The following is a 15,963-nucleotide window of genomic DNA, read 5'->3' as shown; positions in this document are numbered from 1 at the left end:
ATATCTGATCTGTTAGGTAGATACAGATTCAGATTTCTCTAGCTCTTCCACCCCACACACTTTTCTGCAGTATTTCCTTAAAGTTCACTTTTTCGTCTGGCGTGGATGTAGTTAAAGTAATGGGTATAGTGAAAAGACAGTGTCTCAGTTTTCTAACGTTTCCCTCATCCAATTAAATGTTTGCTCTGTACAGTATGTGTGCTATGTGAAGAATTCACATGGTTTTCAGTCAGGGCACTGATTCGCAGATTTTCTTATCTCAGGCATTTCTTTTAAGTACCTTGCACCCTCCTCGTTCAAATCATAGCAGAGCCAGGATCTGCCATGAATTGAAGGGAAAAGATTTATTTAGACTTCTTTCAGTGGCCCTCACAGAAATAGTGAGAACCTTCCTTCTTTTTACATTATAAAGATTTCCTTATGGAAAAGATGCATTAACATGATCTTAACTTTTTGTAGGACTGAAATTGTTCTGTAAGTTTCTTGTGTATTTTTTCTCCCTCAATCTTTTGAAGTGTATCTACTCAAGGGGCAGTAATTAGAGATCGTTTCATCTGTGATCATCTTACTGTGTTCCAGTCCTGCAAGTGTTGAGGTCAATGGAAATATTCAGGTGTATGAAGCTATTCAGATGTGCAGTCATTTGCAGTAATCTCAGTGCATGGCCTTTTCCGTGATAGAGGATAGTGCGATTAGACCTGGTCTTACGTGTATAGGTGTTGGATTGCTTTAGACTGTACCAGAATAATTAAATGTAGTCCTCATTAGAGCTTGACTGGTTATTAAAATGTATGTGTAAAGAAAAAGATTAAACTGTTCCTGTATAGAACTCTTCAGTAATACTATATGTGTTATTCCTCATCCAAAGGCATCCATTTTAACTATAACTCATAGTATTTATGTCCAGTATAACTGTTTAACATAGTTCAGACTTGAATCAATTTAGAAACAATTACTCTGACGCTATTTGCAAGGTATGAGAAGAGACAAGTTTACAGTTGCTTTACTTTCTTGTCTGTGTAGTGTGAACAAATTCACACCTGAAATCTGTAGCTGTACTATTAACTAAACCCTGTGCTGCTCTGTGCTGCTCAACGGCATTTCAACCCCAGTTCTGTCCTCGTGAGTTTTTTCCTCGTGAACAGAAGAGAGAGAAGACTGGCTCCCTCATCTTCATTCCCAGCCATCAGGTTTTTATACAAGGTGATAACATAACTCTGAGCCTCTGGGCTGAACAGTACCAGCTCTCGCAGCCCCTGCTCCTATGAAAGATGCTCCAGTCCCAGCAATGCTCCATACATCTTTGTGGCCTCATGCAGGACTAGCTCAAGCAAGAACATGCCTCTCTTGTACTGGGGAGCCTAGAAATGGGCACAGAGCTCCAGATGCAGCTGAGACACACGAGTCAAGATACTTGTCTTCATTGCGAGTCTGCAGGGTGGGGTGCTGGGCATTTAACATCAGCCAGCACAAATTTTAGAAACACATAGAGTCTTTTATACAAAACAGTAACAAAGAAGTAGTCACATTAAAATAGCTGATTGGTTACTTGTATGAAAGTTCATCTGCGCATGTCCTAATTTTAGTTTAGCTCATTATATTAAGGTGAACTGATATTTACATTTAAGGTCTCCTCCTGGGGGTGTGCTTTTTAGTATTATAATTACCTAACACAATTAGAGGTATTACCTTCATCCTATCTGCTACCACTAAGTTTCTGTTTTACTTGACTTCCTGCTGCGGCTTCTGCCTGAACAATGGCTAGCCCTGAGGCAGGTATTTGCAGACCTTTGTTTTAGGGGCTTTCTATTCTTCAAGGTTTGAAGACTGGTCATCATGGTTGTTTTAACCTTTCAACATCAAAGGTGGACTTGGTGCAGCTGATCACAAGCCTCTGGGCCCAGCCATTCAGCCAGTTTTCCGTCCACCTCACTGTCCACTTACCTAACCCATGCTTTTGTCAGCTTATTTGACGATGTTATGGGAGACCAGATAAAATCCTTACTAAAGTCAAGATAAGCAACACCCACTGCACTTCCCTTAGCCACTGAGCTAGCCAGTTCACTGAAGAAGGCTGCTAGGATGGATAAGCATGATTTCCCCTTCATAAATCCATGCTGACAACTGTCAATCATCATCTTTTCCGTTGTTTGTTTGGAAATGGTTTCCAGGGTTAGTTGCTCTATTACCTTCCCAGAGCCTGACGTTAGGCTAGCCAAGCTTGCAGTTCCAGGGCATCATTTTTCATGTCCTCCTTGAAGATAGGAGTTACACTTGCTCCCTTCCAGTCTTCAGGAATCTCTCCCAGTCATTGTGACCTTTTAAAGATTATCGAGAGTTGCCTTGCAGTGCTATCAGCCACCTCCCTCACCTCTTGTGGGTGCAGCCTCTCAGGCCCCAATGGACTTAGATATGTCCAGTTTGTTTAACTGCTCCTTTGCTTGGTCCTCCTCCACCAAAGGTAAGTCTTCCTTGATCCAGATTTTTCGTGTGGTCTCAGGGGCTTGAGATTCCCAACAGCTGGTCTTACTGGTAAAGACTGAGGTGAAGAAGGTTTGAGCACCTCAGCATTTTCCCTGTCATTTTCCACCAGGTCCCCTGCTGCATTCAGTCATGGGCTGAATGGGCAGGTTCAATTAATACTCTGGTTTTCTATCTCTTTGGTGTTTAAGTGCACACTGAGGGTGTGTATAGTCACACAGGACACTTGACTAGACATATCTGATTAACACTGTGGACTGTGGAATGCAAAACTTGGAACAGACAGGCCTCTTCTCATTTTTAGGGCTAGAGAATGTACCCTGGAGAACTGATCAAACAGTTTGAGTGGTGCAATTCTGTAATCTTTATTCCCTCTGCCATTTGTCCTGCTGGATGTTTTCAGCAATCAACATAAAGTTGTGAAATAAAATGTTCCTGCTCAAACAAATAAAAACTCTTCTTTATAGTCCTATTAAGAGAAAAACAGATTGTTTTATAAACACTTCTTTCAGGACAAGGTCCATAAAAATTTGAGTTGTGTTTTAACTTGCGTTTTACTTTGTTTCCTTTGCTGCAGAATCTCGGAGTTACACGGAAGCCGTTAACCACTCTGTGGTGATGTCTGACAGCACTGTGGACACTAACCCTGCTTTGCTGAGGGCCAGCATGCAGACAGATCCCTCCTTTCAGCACTGTTTTGTGTCTTCATGTACTGTTTCAAGTAACAGTTCTATCCCAGGGGGAGAAAGGTAGGAAAAAGATTCTTTTACCTTACTGTTTAGTTCTCATAGTTTCCAGCCAAGACGTTATGCTTGCATCTTCATTGCAGAGCATTTGTCCAAGGACTTTGAGCTTGGTTGTGACATTTAATGATGATGTTGTCCACCAGCTGGAATTTACCACATACACAGATGTTATTTATAAGTCAGGGACACAATTAGCTTTGAAGACAATAAGAATACAAAAATAGGAATTTAAGCTCAGTTACTTTATTATGTGCTAGCACTAGCTCATACATATTTTCCTGTGTGCTTAACCAGCTTCTCTAATGCTTTACTGAAAAGCATTTAATGAAATTTCACATTGGAATAAGTTGTATATTAGAGAGAGGGAGCACTCTTCTCACTGCAGTACATGCATTTTTAGTCAGTAAAATGTCAGAGGATTTGTGTTTTGGTTGTGAATAGCCGACTCCCTTTCAGCTGCTCAGCAGGCTGAGAGATTATTATTTTGTATTTGTGTTGTGGTCAACATGTAGGGTTCTGAACCAGAGCTTGAATACTATAAAATTTAAAATAGTCCTTGTCCCAAGAAGTTTACAGTGTAAGATGAGAAAGAACAGGAAAAACAGCAAAGAAACAAGGAGTCCCAGGTTACTGTTATAAGGTTCAGAAGAACATGACGATGAATGGTCAGCCATTAGCTGTGCCCTAATATTTACTTAATAGATGAGGTGTTACATTACAGCTGATTAGGTTTCCTTCTCTATCACTCTGCAACAACATTCCTTTGTGGCTAATTATCCTATTCTTGTTCTTGGATAATTAGTGCCTTTTCCACAGTAACTATTTGGAATGCTGTTGGTTGGTATGTTAGACTCTTAGTGAGGACTGCAAATATGTTGATAGCTATTTATCTTTTATCTTCCCATCTAATTGATTTCATTTTCAATCAGTACTTGGACTGTGAAAGAATTTTTTTGTTTTGTGATTATGAATGTGAATCATAAGACTGAACAAAATATGTTAGTGTTTTCTGAGGAGGAGGCAATGTAACATTTCATTATAAGTGGATATGAATTAAAAGCTTATCAGGCAATGCAGTCATTATCAAGTTTACATTCCTACTTCAAACTTTATCTAAAAAATTTTGTTCCCTTCATTCTAAATATTTTTTTTTCCTGTAATTTTTCATTTCATCTTGCAGATAGCTACAGCTGTAGGGTTTTTTTTCTTGCATTGATGCCTTCTTCCATTTGCTTCCCTTCTACTTTCTTACAGCCTTTCTACTTTGGTCTGTTCAAATCTACTGGTATCCATTTTCACAGTTCCTTTTTAATTAAAAACCTTTTTTTATACATCTTATGTCACCTCTTTTCCCTTTGCATCTCACAATGAGTTTGTTCTCTCTACATTTGATATTGCTGATAATGTTTTCTAGCTAGTCTAAGGGCATTTCACTTTCAGAAGCAAGGAGACAATTCAAACTTATATCAGATGGTTTCATCAGAAGCTTAGTATGTCTTGTTTAGAATGATATTTCTTATTCTTCACTTGAACAGGTGGAATTGCGACCCAGTAGAAAAATCTATTGTTTACTGTTGAAATATATAAATCAAAATTATTCCATCATCACATAAATTAATCTCTGGACCTGCCTCCCTTCCGTTTTTTAATATAAATTATATTAAAAGGGACCTGGTGTAAGAGCTGGGTTTGTGAACTGTGTTCTTATCATAGTTACTCATTTATTGTGTGATGGTGCATGACTACCTCCGTAGCCCTTCTTTTTTTTTTTTTTTTTTTAAATTAATGAGCATAAGAGACTGCATGTAAGAACTGCTGTGGAAGTGTCAGTTTTCTTCCATAAACCTCTGCCTTTGATGGTGGCGTAAGAAATTTTTGCCTCCTACTGCTCTTTTCCAGGTAGCACTTCAGCTCACCATGGAGAGATCTCCAGGACCACTGTATGTGAAGCAATGCTGTGAACAATGTCACTGAATTGATTTATGTTATAAGTAACCCTCTGTTACTTTTACTGTGATTAATTTGATGGCCTGGTTTACAGTGCAAACTCAGAAACTGTCCCATCAGCATGGCTAGGTGGAGGGTGAGATGAGGCAGAAAGTAATGACTTACATGAAGAAATGAGTGATCAGGGTGAGGCTGGAATCACTTGATCCGGATGTATCTCTAGGTCTCTAGCATGTTGTGAAAGATCACCCTCAAATATTTCCTGGGTGAGGTGATTCATTGCTTTCAATGATTGCTGCAGTGTGGGTTGTACAGTGGCATCTAAAGGGAGTGATTTGGCTGTTGTTTTATATTTGTGTTAAATTTTTGGCTTTTTTTGACAGCTCTTCTGCAACGGAACGTCCTTGGCTTGAAAGCAGCTCTAAAGCTTCCCCGTCGCTCCAGCTTACAATGGGAAACAGCAGGCCGCCGGGAGGTTACCTTGTGCCCTCTGAATTTTCAAATGCCATGCAAGATGTCTCTCTCTTGTCTCATTTCCAAACTCCAGGACTGCAAGTTGTCACCCTGAGCAGCCTGGAGAACTCACCAGCAGAGCCACAGCAAGAACCTGCTGTCAGCAGCAGTGCCCGGGCCTATATGAGCTACAGCGGGGGCAACAGGGGCAGTAGCTCCCCCCGAGACGAGAAACAAGCTACTTTCATAGCCAATACTAGCACCTCTCCTAAAACCATGAGCTCATCAGTGGCAAGTGCCGAGGACAATGGCTTTTTGACACAAAACTTTCTTACAGTGGCCTCTGGACACAACAGCCAGAACAGTGCGGTTCAGCAGCACCATGGAGGGAACCTACATGCTCAGCCACCTCTTCCAGAGAAAAAGAGGTCTTCTGAAGGAGACCGTTCCTTTGCCTCCGTGTCACCTTCTTCAAGTGGCTTCTCTAGCCCCCACAGCGGAAGCACAATCAGCATCCCCTTCCCAAATGTCCTCCCAGATTTCTCAAAAATGTTAAGCACTTCGCCAGTGCCAGGTAGGTTCTGCATCAGAGAAATGCAAAATACGATAGATTTTATATAAGTTTATAAAAAGCATTTAGGGGGCTTTAAAAGATGGGAGAAAAAAAAAAAAACAAAAGGCAATGAAAATGGTATAGAGGACTTGAATGTTTGTGGTAAGTGGCACCAGTTCACTGCCTTTGGATATATTATTCAGAGAACAAGGCTGCATAATTCTGCGCTTCCCTAGATGTCAGCCAAGGGCAGCCTACCTTTTGAACTGCCAGACCACAAGTGAGTGGTGTGGAGTCCAATTTCTTTTAATAAGGGCTGGCGTCTCTCTGGATCTTTCTAGACTTGTGTCAAGCATAGTTAAAAATGTAGATGTGTATTCACTGGACCCCACTGAGAAGCTTTGTATTTAATACAGCTTTATAAATATAAGAGTTTTTCGTATTTTATGGGTTTCGCAAAATGAATCTTCAAGAATGCTTTCAGTATTATATTTGTTGGTTCTAAAACAGTTCAGAGTTTCTCTAAATTGTCCTTCTAATCATGAGTTTTTTGAATAATTAAGATGATTGGAAGTTGGAAAGAAAAGTAAAAAATGCTTTTATATTTAAAAAATTTATTGACAATTTTTTTTCCATTTTATTCCACAGAAAACACAACTGATAAACATGTGACTGTAAAATTTGTCCAGGACACATCCAGGTTCTGGTATAAGCCAGATATTTCAAGAGAACAAGGTATATCAACTGACACATATTCTGACATATCTATTCATAGAAAGGCTAACTGCTGAATTCTCTTTTAAGTTTTTTGATGCATACCTGATATCTAAAAGAAATACAAGAGGAAATACAAAACCTAGAAGGGCTGCAAACAACCTCACTTAATTTCTTTTGTCCAAAAGGTGAATTTGAGAGTGGAGGGCAGTCAAGTAGTCCTTAAAAAATACTCAGTTAATCAGACAAATCATGAGCCTAACTAAACTAACTACAAAGTAATTTAAATCTGTGTGTGATAGCTGCTGCAAATGTACTTTACTGAAAAGCTCCAGGTTTTGGAATGGCAGATATGCGTGATGCAATACCAAACAACTGTGTGCTCTCAGAAACCTTTTAAGTACAAGTTTCCCTACACAGGTAATAGGTTGAAAGATGCGAAATATCAGAGAATAATTCATTAGGTAGAAGTCATCATAAAAGCATTCTCATCTACCAGACGTTCTGTAGCCTGAATTTCATTATCAGCTGCAAGTGACATACGTTATTTCTTAAAGGTTACAAAATAACACTCCCATGGAACAACATCTTTATGATGTACAATGCAGATATAGTACATCTATATGTAGATGTATTATTGAATGAGATGGAGAAAGCTTCTGTTATGTACGTGAAAATGTATACATACAAACTTATATCTTGTCCCTACAACAATACGTTAATAGAACATTGCTTTGAAAATGCAATTGGTCTGATGGTCCTTGTGTCCATGTTATAATATTTAGCTATACTGGTTGTATTTGATGAGTTATGGCAGGATTTTAAACTGGAATTCTTAAAATGTGGTTGTCAAAAAGGAAAAATGAAGAATTGGTTCTGCATTAGGGAGGAAGTCCACACTAAAACAAAATAGCCTTCAGCTATTGGCAAATGATGAATTGCTATGTCTGTCTAGTTCATAGTTTCTCAAATGGTGAGGATGCCTCTTATAGTCGAGTGGTAAATATGAGCCCAGGGGAATAAAGATCACAGAAAACAGATCATTAATTGCTCTTTGGATGATGTTTTACTAGTCCTTTCAATCCAATCCCCTTCCCCTTGTCTACTCCCCACCCATAATGAGAACTGAGTCTTTAAACATGCAAGAAAAATTTCCTGACTTGATGTGAGTCCCGTGAGGCGAGCAGATCATAAAGGAAGTTTTAACCTAGCTGCTTGAACAAATGAAAATAAAATCTTCCCAACCTTTTAGTATGCTTCTTTTCACACTACCAAGTAAAATTCCTTTTAAAAAGTATTTTAAGTTACTGTTGCTGAGGAAGGGGAGCACTTGGTCTTTTTTCCTGTCCTTAATGGACTGTTCCTGTGACAAATGATTACTGTCCTTCTGTGGACTTAAAAGTGTTATGTGAGTACTGCCGAATTGCAGGGATTTATGTATTCATCCTCTTCCTCTCAACACGTGACAGGTTATTGTGAAAACAGTTTTCTTCTTCACCCTCTGACAGGTGAATAGAACAGAATATATGTGCATTTGCTTTGCTCACTTAAACAGGAGAGACAATCATGTATGCATTTTCCCAATTTTCAATTACTACTCTTTTTTTCATGGAAAAAAAGTGTCTCTGTGTGTGTGTTTATGATGTAATCATTGTTCAGGCTTTGCAAAATGAGGCTTCATGCCCCATGTTCTGTGTATGTCAACAGTTAAGGACTCCAAGGTCAAATTTGGACTTTTTCCAGGGTTTCTTTGAAGGCTAGCTGAGCATTAGGAATTCTGGAAACAAACACAAGTATTTGCAAAAAGTTTAAGGGGGGGGGAAAAAGTGAAGTACTAAGACTTTATTAAGATTAAATTAAGGTTAATCCTTCGATGAACTTTTTTTCAAAGTGAGTTTAAGATTTTGGGCTACTAGATTTCAAAGTCTGCAGCAGACTCGTGAAGCAAGAGCAGTTTCCCTGCACATGGTTCCTCCTAGGGAGGACTTTATATCACACTTCAGCAGAGATCGCAGAATATAAATGTAAAATATTTCAGTGCTTGGATGGTCAAAGAACAAATATTCACTTACATCTCTTCCCTTGCTTTAAAACTAGCAGGGGAGTGAGACTGATTTGCAGGGACAGAATCTTGGTGGTGGATGAAAACGATCTGCTCTGCCTGTTGAAACTGCTTAGGAGAAGAAAAACAGTGCTGTCTAGTCAGCCTGGGAATTACAGAGAGCTGTGCTCTCTGCCATGCTTCTAAAAAGTCAACAAAATGTAAGCAGGAATCATCTTGCTCTTGCACTAGTTGTAGGAATCCTGGTGGGACTTGCATGTCCTTCTCAGTTTAAAAGTGAATAGGGATCTGTACTTCAGGCTTCTTTTGAAATAAGTATCTTTGAGATTTGCATGAGAAGTTTTCACTCAGATCCCCCAAATATACTTGATTGTACTCTGTCCTACAGCAATGGAGACAGAGAAAAGGATCTTATTTCCTTTAGTGTCTTATTAACTATAGATTTGCACTTCTGTACTTCTTGGGTGTGTGCTTTGTTCTGGAACTGTTTTTTTCTTCTCTTTCCCGGAATCCCTTGCAGCCATTGCTGTTCTCAAGGACAAGGAACCTGGGTCATTCATTGTTCGAGACAGTCATTCTTTCCGGGGAGCCTATGGACTAGCAATGAAGGTTGCTACACCACCTCCTTCTGTGCTGCAATTAAACAAGAAAGGTACTGTATGCCTTCTATCTGTTACTTAACAAGACACACATAGTAGGAAGTCCTTGTTGCTGGGTAATAATCTGGAGGAATCTCCCCTCTTCTAATAAGTGCAGCTTGAAATACAGGCTCCATTTGGTACCTTGTTAAATAAGACTGGATGTCTGTTGTACTTTACAGGTTCACCATGGTTTGTAAATGTATGTTCGTTGTGGTTGTGCATGTATTGTATCTTATCAACCTTATAGAAAACCAGTGTCATCTCAATAATGGGTCCTCCTTAGCTATCAGAAGTCTGCATTTGATCCACAAACCACCATATAAAACTTCCGCTTGGCTGAAACGTTGACTATTTTTGACCCCAAGGTTTTGTTTTGAGGAAGTTCTACATTAGATATAAATCTGAGGAGGTTCTCTAAGGAAAGATGATAGTTGTTTAAAAGAAGTGATGAAATACACCTCCTCTCCCAGGTCTAGCGCCTCCATGTATAACTTGTGCCTGACGGTTATGAAAGGTAAAATGACAAGAACATACGGAAAACAGTGTATGGAAACTCAGCAGCCAGTATCTGTAGTGTTCTTGGCTCCATTTGTACTACTGAAAGGGTAGAATCATAGATTGGAATCATAGAATCATTAAAGTTGGAAAACACCTCTAAGACCATCAACCCAACACCACCATGCCCCCCTAAACCATGCCACATCTACACGTTTTTTGAACACCTCCAGGGATGGTGACTCCACCACCTCCCTGGGCAGCCTGTTCCAATGCCTGAGCACTCTTTCAGTAAAGACATTTTTCTTAATATCCAATCTAAACCTCCCCGATGCAATTTGAAGCCATTTCCTCCTGTTCTATTGCTAGTGACTCAGGAGAAGAGACCAACACCCCCCTCACTACAACCTCCTTTCCGGTAGTTGTAGAAAGCAGTAAGGTCTCCCCTCAGCCTCCTCTTCTCCAGACTAAACAACCCCAGTTCCCTCAGCCGCTCCTTATAAGACTTGTTCTCTAGACCCTTCACCAGCTTTATTGCCCTTCCCTGGTCACGCTCCAGCACCTCGGTTTCCTTCTTGTAGTGAGGGGCCCAAAACTGCACACAGTACTCAAGGTGCGGCCTCACCGGAGTACGGGGGCACATGATCACTTCCCTACTCCTGCTGGCCACACAAGTCAGGATGCTGTTGGCCGTCTTGGCCACCTGGGTACACTGCTGGCTCATGTTCAGTTGGCTGTCAACCAACACCCCCCAGGTCCTTTTCTTCCAGGCAGCTCTCCAGCCACTCCTCTCCAAGCCTGTAGTGTTGCATGGGGTTGTTGTGACCCAAGTGCAGGACCCGGCACTTAGCTTTGTTAGACCTCATGCTGTTGACCTCAGCCCATCAATCCAGCCTGTCCAGACCCCTCTGCAGAGGCTTCCTACTCTCGAGCAGATCAACACTTCCACCCAGCTTGGTGTCATCTGCAAACTTACTGAGGGTGCACCCAATCCCCTCATCCAGATCATCAGTGAAGGTATTGAACAGGACTGGCCCCAACACTGAGCCCTGGGGAACACTAGTTGTGACCAGCCGCCAGCTGGATTTAGCTCCGTTCACCACAACTTTCTGACCAGTGTGACTATATAGACTGAGGCAAAGATGGCATTAAGTACCTCAGCCTTTTCCTCATCCTCGGTGGCTATGTTGCCCTCCACATCCAGTAGAGGATGGAGCTTCTCCTTGGCTCTCTTTTTGTTGTTAATGTATTTCTAAAAACATTTTTTGTTATCTCTTACAATAGTGGCCATATTGAGTTCAAGCTGGCCTTTTGCCTTTCTAATTTTCTTTCTGCATGACCTAACAAGAGGTAGTGGGGTAGTTTTCATGGCTTCTGTTTTCCTTTTACAAAGCTTCTTATGTTTCATTAGTACATGCTGCCTTGTGAGGTAAGCAGCTGGGATCAAAGGAAAGCAGTGATTCTTAGTGTTGTAGCTATGGAAGTATGGTTTTGTCTGGTTTGGGTTGGTTGGTTGGCTTTCATTTTGGTTGTGTTTTTTTAAGATTTCATGCTTATTCTGGGACACTGTTAGCAGTCTACCTGTATTAGAATAACACTTTCAAATTCTGTACACTTAATCTGTTATCTTGAGACAATTTCTAATAAATTGCCATGTAATCCTTCTTTTTATTGCCAAGAAACATCAGCAGAAACACTGGAATATCTTATTTCATTAAGACAACAGGGTTGCACCAGGGTGGTGATAGCAACAACAAGGAGGCAAATGGAGAGTGGCTGTAGGTTTTTTTAGTAATCTTTCTTATCATCAGACCAGTGAAGTCCAGGAAGACCCGAAAGTTCAAACCCTACTAGCCTTTCAGAGCCAGTTTGTTAGTTGTACCACAGGTAATTGGTAGTAAGATAAAATTATAGTTGAGGCTGTAGCATTCTTCCACTTCTCTTTGTGTGATATTTAGCTCTTTTGGTTCCCGCTGTTTCATCCCAGAAGGCACAAATTTGTTCAGTCTTCTGCAGGGTTTCTTGTTCCAGGCTTCCCTTTCCCACATACCCTTGTAGTCATTTATTTTTAATATTGTGAGAGCATAATGGCAAACAGTAATCTGTTTGAAAATGTGATTGATCTTGCAATATTTGTTTGCGTAGCAGTTTCTGCTGTCCAGGTTAATCTGTTCATCTCTATTAGCCTGAAAGTCAACCCTTGATGTCTTGTGTTTCCTGGTCTGTGGCTGATAGATTAGAGTCAAAGGGAGCATTTGTGTTTGTGGCTCTTTTGTCCAGGTTTGAATGGTTGGGTGGCTTTGTCCCGTTGCTATGAAATAACCCTTTAATTACTTGGATAAAGATTCAGTTTGTAGTCAGGTGTGAAATACTGTGAAGTAGTCTTTCAAGAAATAATGAAGTTGTCTTAATGATGTGTGTGCATATGTATGTATATATTTAAAAGAATTCTAATTCTCAGGGGTACTTTTATATGTCTCTTGGGCTTTGAATCTCCTCATTACATCCAACTGTCTTTAAAAATCTAATGAAACATGAGTGTTTGGTGTAACTGTTTTCAGGAGCAAAGACTTAGTGTAAAACTGCAAACACTTTGAAACATAAAAATTCACAGAGGGACTGGGCATCCTTACCTTTGTGTAGCTAAATCTTCTATTGTTTTACTCTGGAAAAGTTCTGCAAGCAGAACTGTCACTAGAAATCTGAGTATTTTATCATACTTTTACTGCCTTCTCACATTGGATACAAGTTCTTCTACTGGGCAAGTGCATCAGAACTTCTAACCATTCATTTTTCAGATTTCTGTTCCTGTCTGTAGTTGAGACCATGCTTGGACATTTTGGACACCAGTATATATTTGGATGTCAGTCACTTACAATTTTAAAGCCTTTTCCTCTGGTTGTCTAAAGTGAGATATTTGCTTGTTTGTTTTGCAAAATGGTCTTTTTACTATGACTTGTAACCTTGCAGCAGAGTGGGTCTAATATATTCTTTGCATGCTGCATTTGAAACGTATGGTGGTAACGTGGAAAACTGCTTCATAAAGACCTGCTAATTTGTGAGACTGTTGTAAGTTCATTGCTTCTCTTCATGGGCTTTCTTCTTCTTTTTCAACACAGTTGGAGATTTGTCAAATGAGCTTGTAAGGCATTTTCTGATTGAATGCACTCACAAGGGGGTGCGCTTGAAAGGATGCCCAAATGAACCATATTTTGGTAAGTACCGTGCATCACAGGGACACAGAAAATGGAACCAGTTTGCATTTGCCAGAGCTTTTTTACAGTCTTGGAGTGCAAATGAGAGAATACTTTGCTCAAGTCCTGGTGATTTCTGTAGGAACCCATTCTAAGGTTATAGGAGCCTTACACACGTTTACCTTAAGTATATGTGCAGACACTGATGCATATAACCAAGCTTCAAGCAGTCAAGCTTGTTTGCCACTACCAATGCTGCTGCAGACAGCTGAGCTAGAGGACTATTAATGGACCTTATTGATTCAGGACTTTTGCCTTATTTTGTCCTGTGTTATATTTATACTGTATATTAGATGGCTAAAGTGACACCAGAGTGGGACATTCACGAAGTACATTATTCTGTGTCAGCATACCTAATGTAATATGATGAAAGCTCATTACCTGTTGTGGCAAACAGCCAAACACCTACCTACCTAGCTGCTCACTCAGTTGCCCTTCTCAGTGGGGCATGAGGGGAAAATAGAATGAGAAAGCTGATGGGTGAAGATAAAGACAGGGAGGTTACTACCATGGCAAAAGAGTTACTACTGTGGGAAAAAGAGACACAACCTGGGGGAAAATAATTTTTTGCCAGTTTTGCCAGGAGGAGGTAGGGGGTGCATGGTCATTACAGAACAGTTCCTCTCTGCTGCTCCATCCCTCTCCCACTTTTTCTGTGCTGAGGTGTGGGCTTTCCCCATGGGCTGCCATCCTTCAGGAAAGAAATCTGCTCCAGCATGCACTCTCCATGGGCTACAGTTCCTTCAGGAAAGATCTGTCTGCTCCCATATGAAGTCCTCCATGGGCTGCAGGGTGGGGGATGTCAGCTTTGGTGCCTGAAACACCTCCTGCTCCTCCTCCTCCTCTGACCACGGTGTTCCCTCTGCTGTGTCTCATCCTTTCTTGTCTTTGTGTGGCCTTTTCTGCCCTTTCTTAGATACACTTTCCCAGATCATCCTACCCGTGGCTCAGCTGTGCCCATCAGTGGGTCTGCTGGAGCTGGCTGTGTCCAGCATGGGGCAGCCCCGGCCTCTTCCCACAGAGATCACACTGTAGCCTTCCCACTCCCTGCTACCAGCCTTGTCACATACACCCAATACACTTGTGAAAGAGTAATCTACCATAAAATGAACAACTGTAAAATGACAATTCCTATTTGAAGTAAAGGTGAATTTAATTTTGTCAGTGTTTGTCATGAGACTTATTTCAAATCAGAATTTTTAGCCCAGTCCTACCTTGATCTTGAAGTACCTGTTTATGGCACATATGTACATATGTAGCCCTACTAACCGTTTTGTTTGAGCATCTCTTAATCTTTCAGTGTATACATCCTCAAAACTGCTTCACAAAGTAGGTGGGCAGGCACTGTCACATACTTGTATGGATGAGACAGTGAAGGACTAATAGTATCACTTGCTCTTTGCATTTCTGTAATACCCTTGCAGAATTGGGTCATCTTTCCATATCAAAGAAATTTTTGATGGGCTGTAAAAATTAGGTTGGTTTTGGTTGAACTGTGATTTTTCTCAAGCACGTGATTATAATGTTCAATGTTTGTTAGTAAATGGGATCAAAGGATGGCTTTTTTTACAAAGACACTAATGAATATTACACCTTCCTCTCACTCAATATCACATGCTAATGTCAAGGATGCCTAATGTTTAATTATTTTAATTAAGCCAAGCCCAAATGATGAAAGTGACTTGGAATAGAAAAGAATAATCTAATAGAGAATGATATATATATCCCTGCCACATTGAATGGAGGAGGTTGAATGGAGGATCTAGACAATCTCTTATACTTTTAGAAGTACAAAATAGAGGTACGTGTAGACAAAGCACTAGACAGTGGAGACTAGGTGGCTGAGAGGCAGAACTCCTTGCTCTTTCTCTGCCTCATCACATAGCATTGACCTCTTGTGGTCTTACCATCTTTATGATTTTACTACATTTAATAGAAAAAGGTAAGAGTATTAAAAAGAATTTACTGACTTCCATATGTTACTGTTTTTGTCACTTTTGTTCTTTCTCCATTTGAAGCAAAGCCATTTAGGTTAGGATTTAAGCAGTGCGTTTTAGCAGGGACAAGGAGCATATGAGTGTGATTAATGAGTTCAAATACATCCAACTGGGACAGTGCTGGGAAAGATGAGTACACTAAAGTTGACCAAAGAAGGTCTCGGTTTAGGCGGCAAGAGAAATTTTTAAAAAGGGCGGGTGGGGGGGTGGGTGGAGGCCCCGTGGTCTATAAAATACTTAGGAACCAACATGACTGTTAAGCATTGTTGTTGTCCACCAAGTTAACTGTACATGCCTTGTTACTTTTCTGACCACAGGGAGTTTGACAGCTCTGGTGTATCAGCATTCCATCACTCCACTGGCATTGCCCTGCAAGCTCCTCATCCCAGACAGAGGTATGCTTGTTAAAGTACAGAAGAGAGATACCCAGCCAAGCTCTGCTTCAAAGTGCTAGTGTCTGAAGGCAGGTGAAAATGTCACAAGTCAAGGTCTAAGCAAGAATGCATAGGGAAAGAAACTGTGTTTTAAAAGTGGTTCGTCAGTACTGCTGATGGCTCTTATCCGAGCTGTAGTTGTGGGTGGACTAGTACTGTGATATTCCAGTCATAAACATATATGCG

At 40.6% G+C, this 15,963-nt stretch overlaps 1 protein-coding gene across 10 annotated transcripts in view; it reads left to right on the top strand.

Annotated features, from left to right (window-relative positions):
- TNS3 (tensin 3) overlaps nt 1–15,963 on the top strand; it is a 238,425-nt gene that overhangs the window by 205,651 nt on the left and 16,811 nt on the right. For all 10 annotated transcript variants that reach the window (XM_075083811.1, XM_075083812.1, XM_075083809.1 and 7 more), the window contains 6 exons: nt 3,059–3,230; nt 5,558–6,201; nt 6,829–6,915; nt 9,477–9,608; nt 13,212–13,307; nt 15,661–15,738. In XM_075083811.1, the coding sequence (XP_074939912.1) occupies nt 3,059–3,230; nt 5,558–6,201; nt 6,829–6,915; nt 9,477–9,608; nt 13,212–13,307; nt 15,661–15,738 (1,209 nt within the window). The remainder of the gene's footprint in view (nt 1–3,058; nt 3,231–5,557; nt 6,202–6,828; nt 6,916–9,476; nt 9,609–13,211; nt 13,308–15,660; nt 15,739–15,963) is intronic.

This window comes from Phalacrocorax aristotelis, chromosome 2 (assembly GCF_949628215.1).
Source record: "Phalacrocorax aristotelis chromosome 2, bGulAri2.1, whole genome shotgun sequence".
Classification (NCBI taxonomy): Eukaryota; Metazoa; Chordata; class Aves; order Suliformes; family Phalacrocoracidae; genus Phalacrocorax; species Phalacrocorax aristotelis.
Note: the sequence above shows the minus strand (reverse complement) of the source record. Positions and strands in the feature narration are given on the sequence as shown.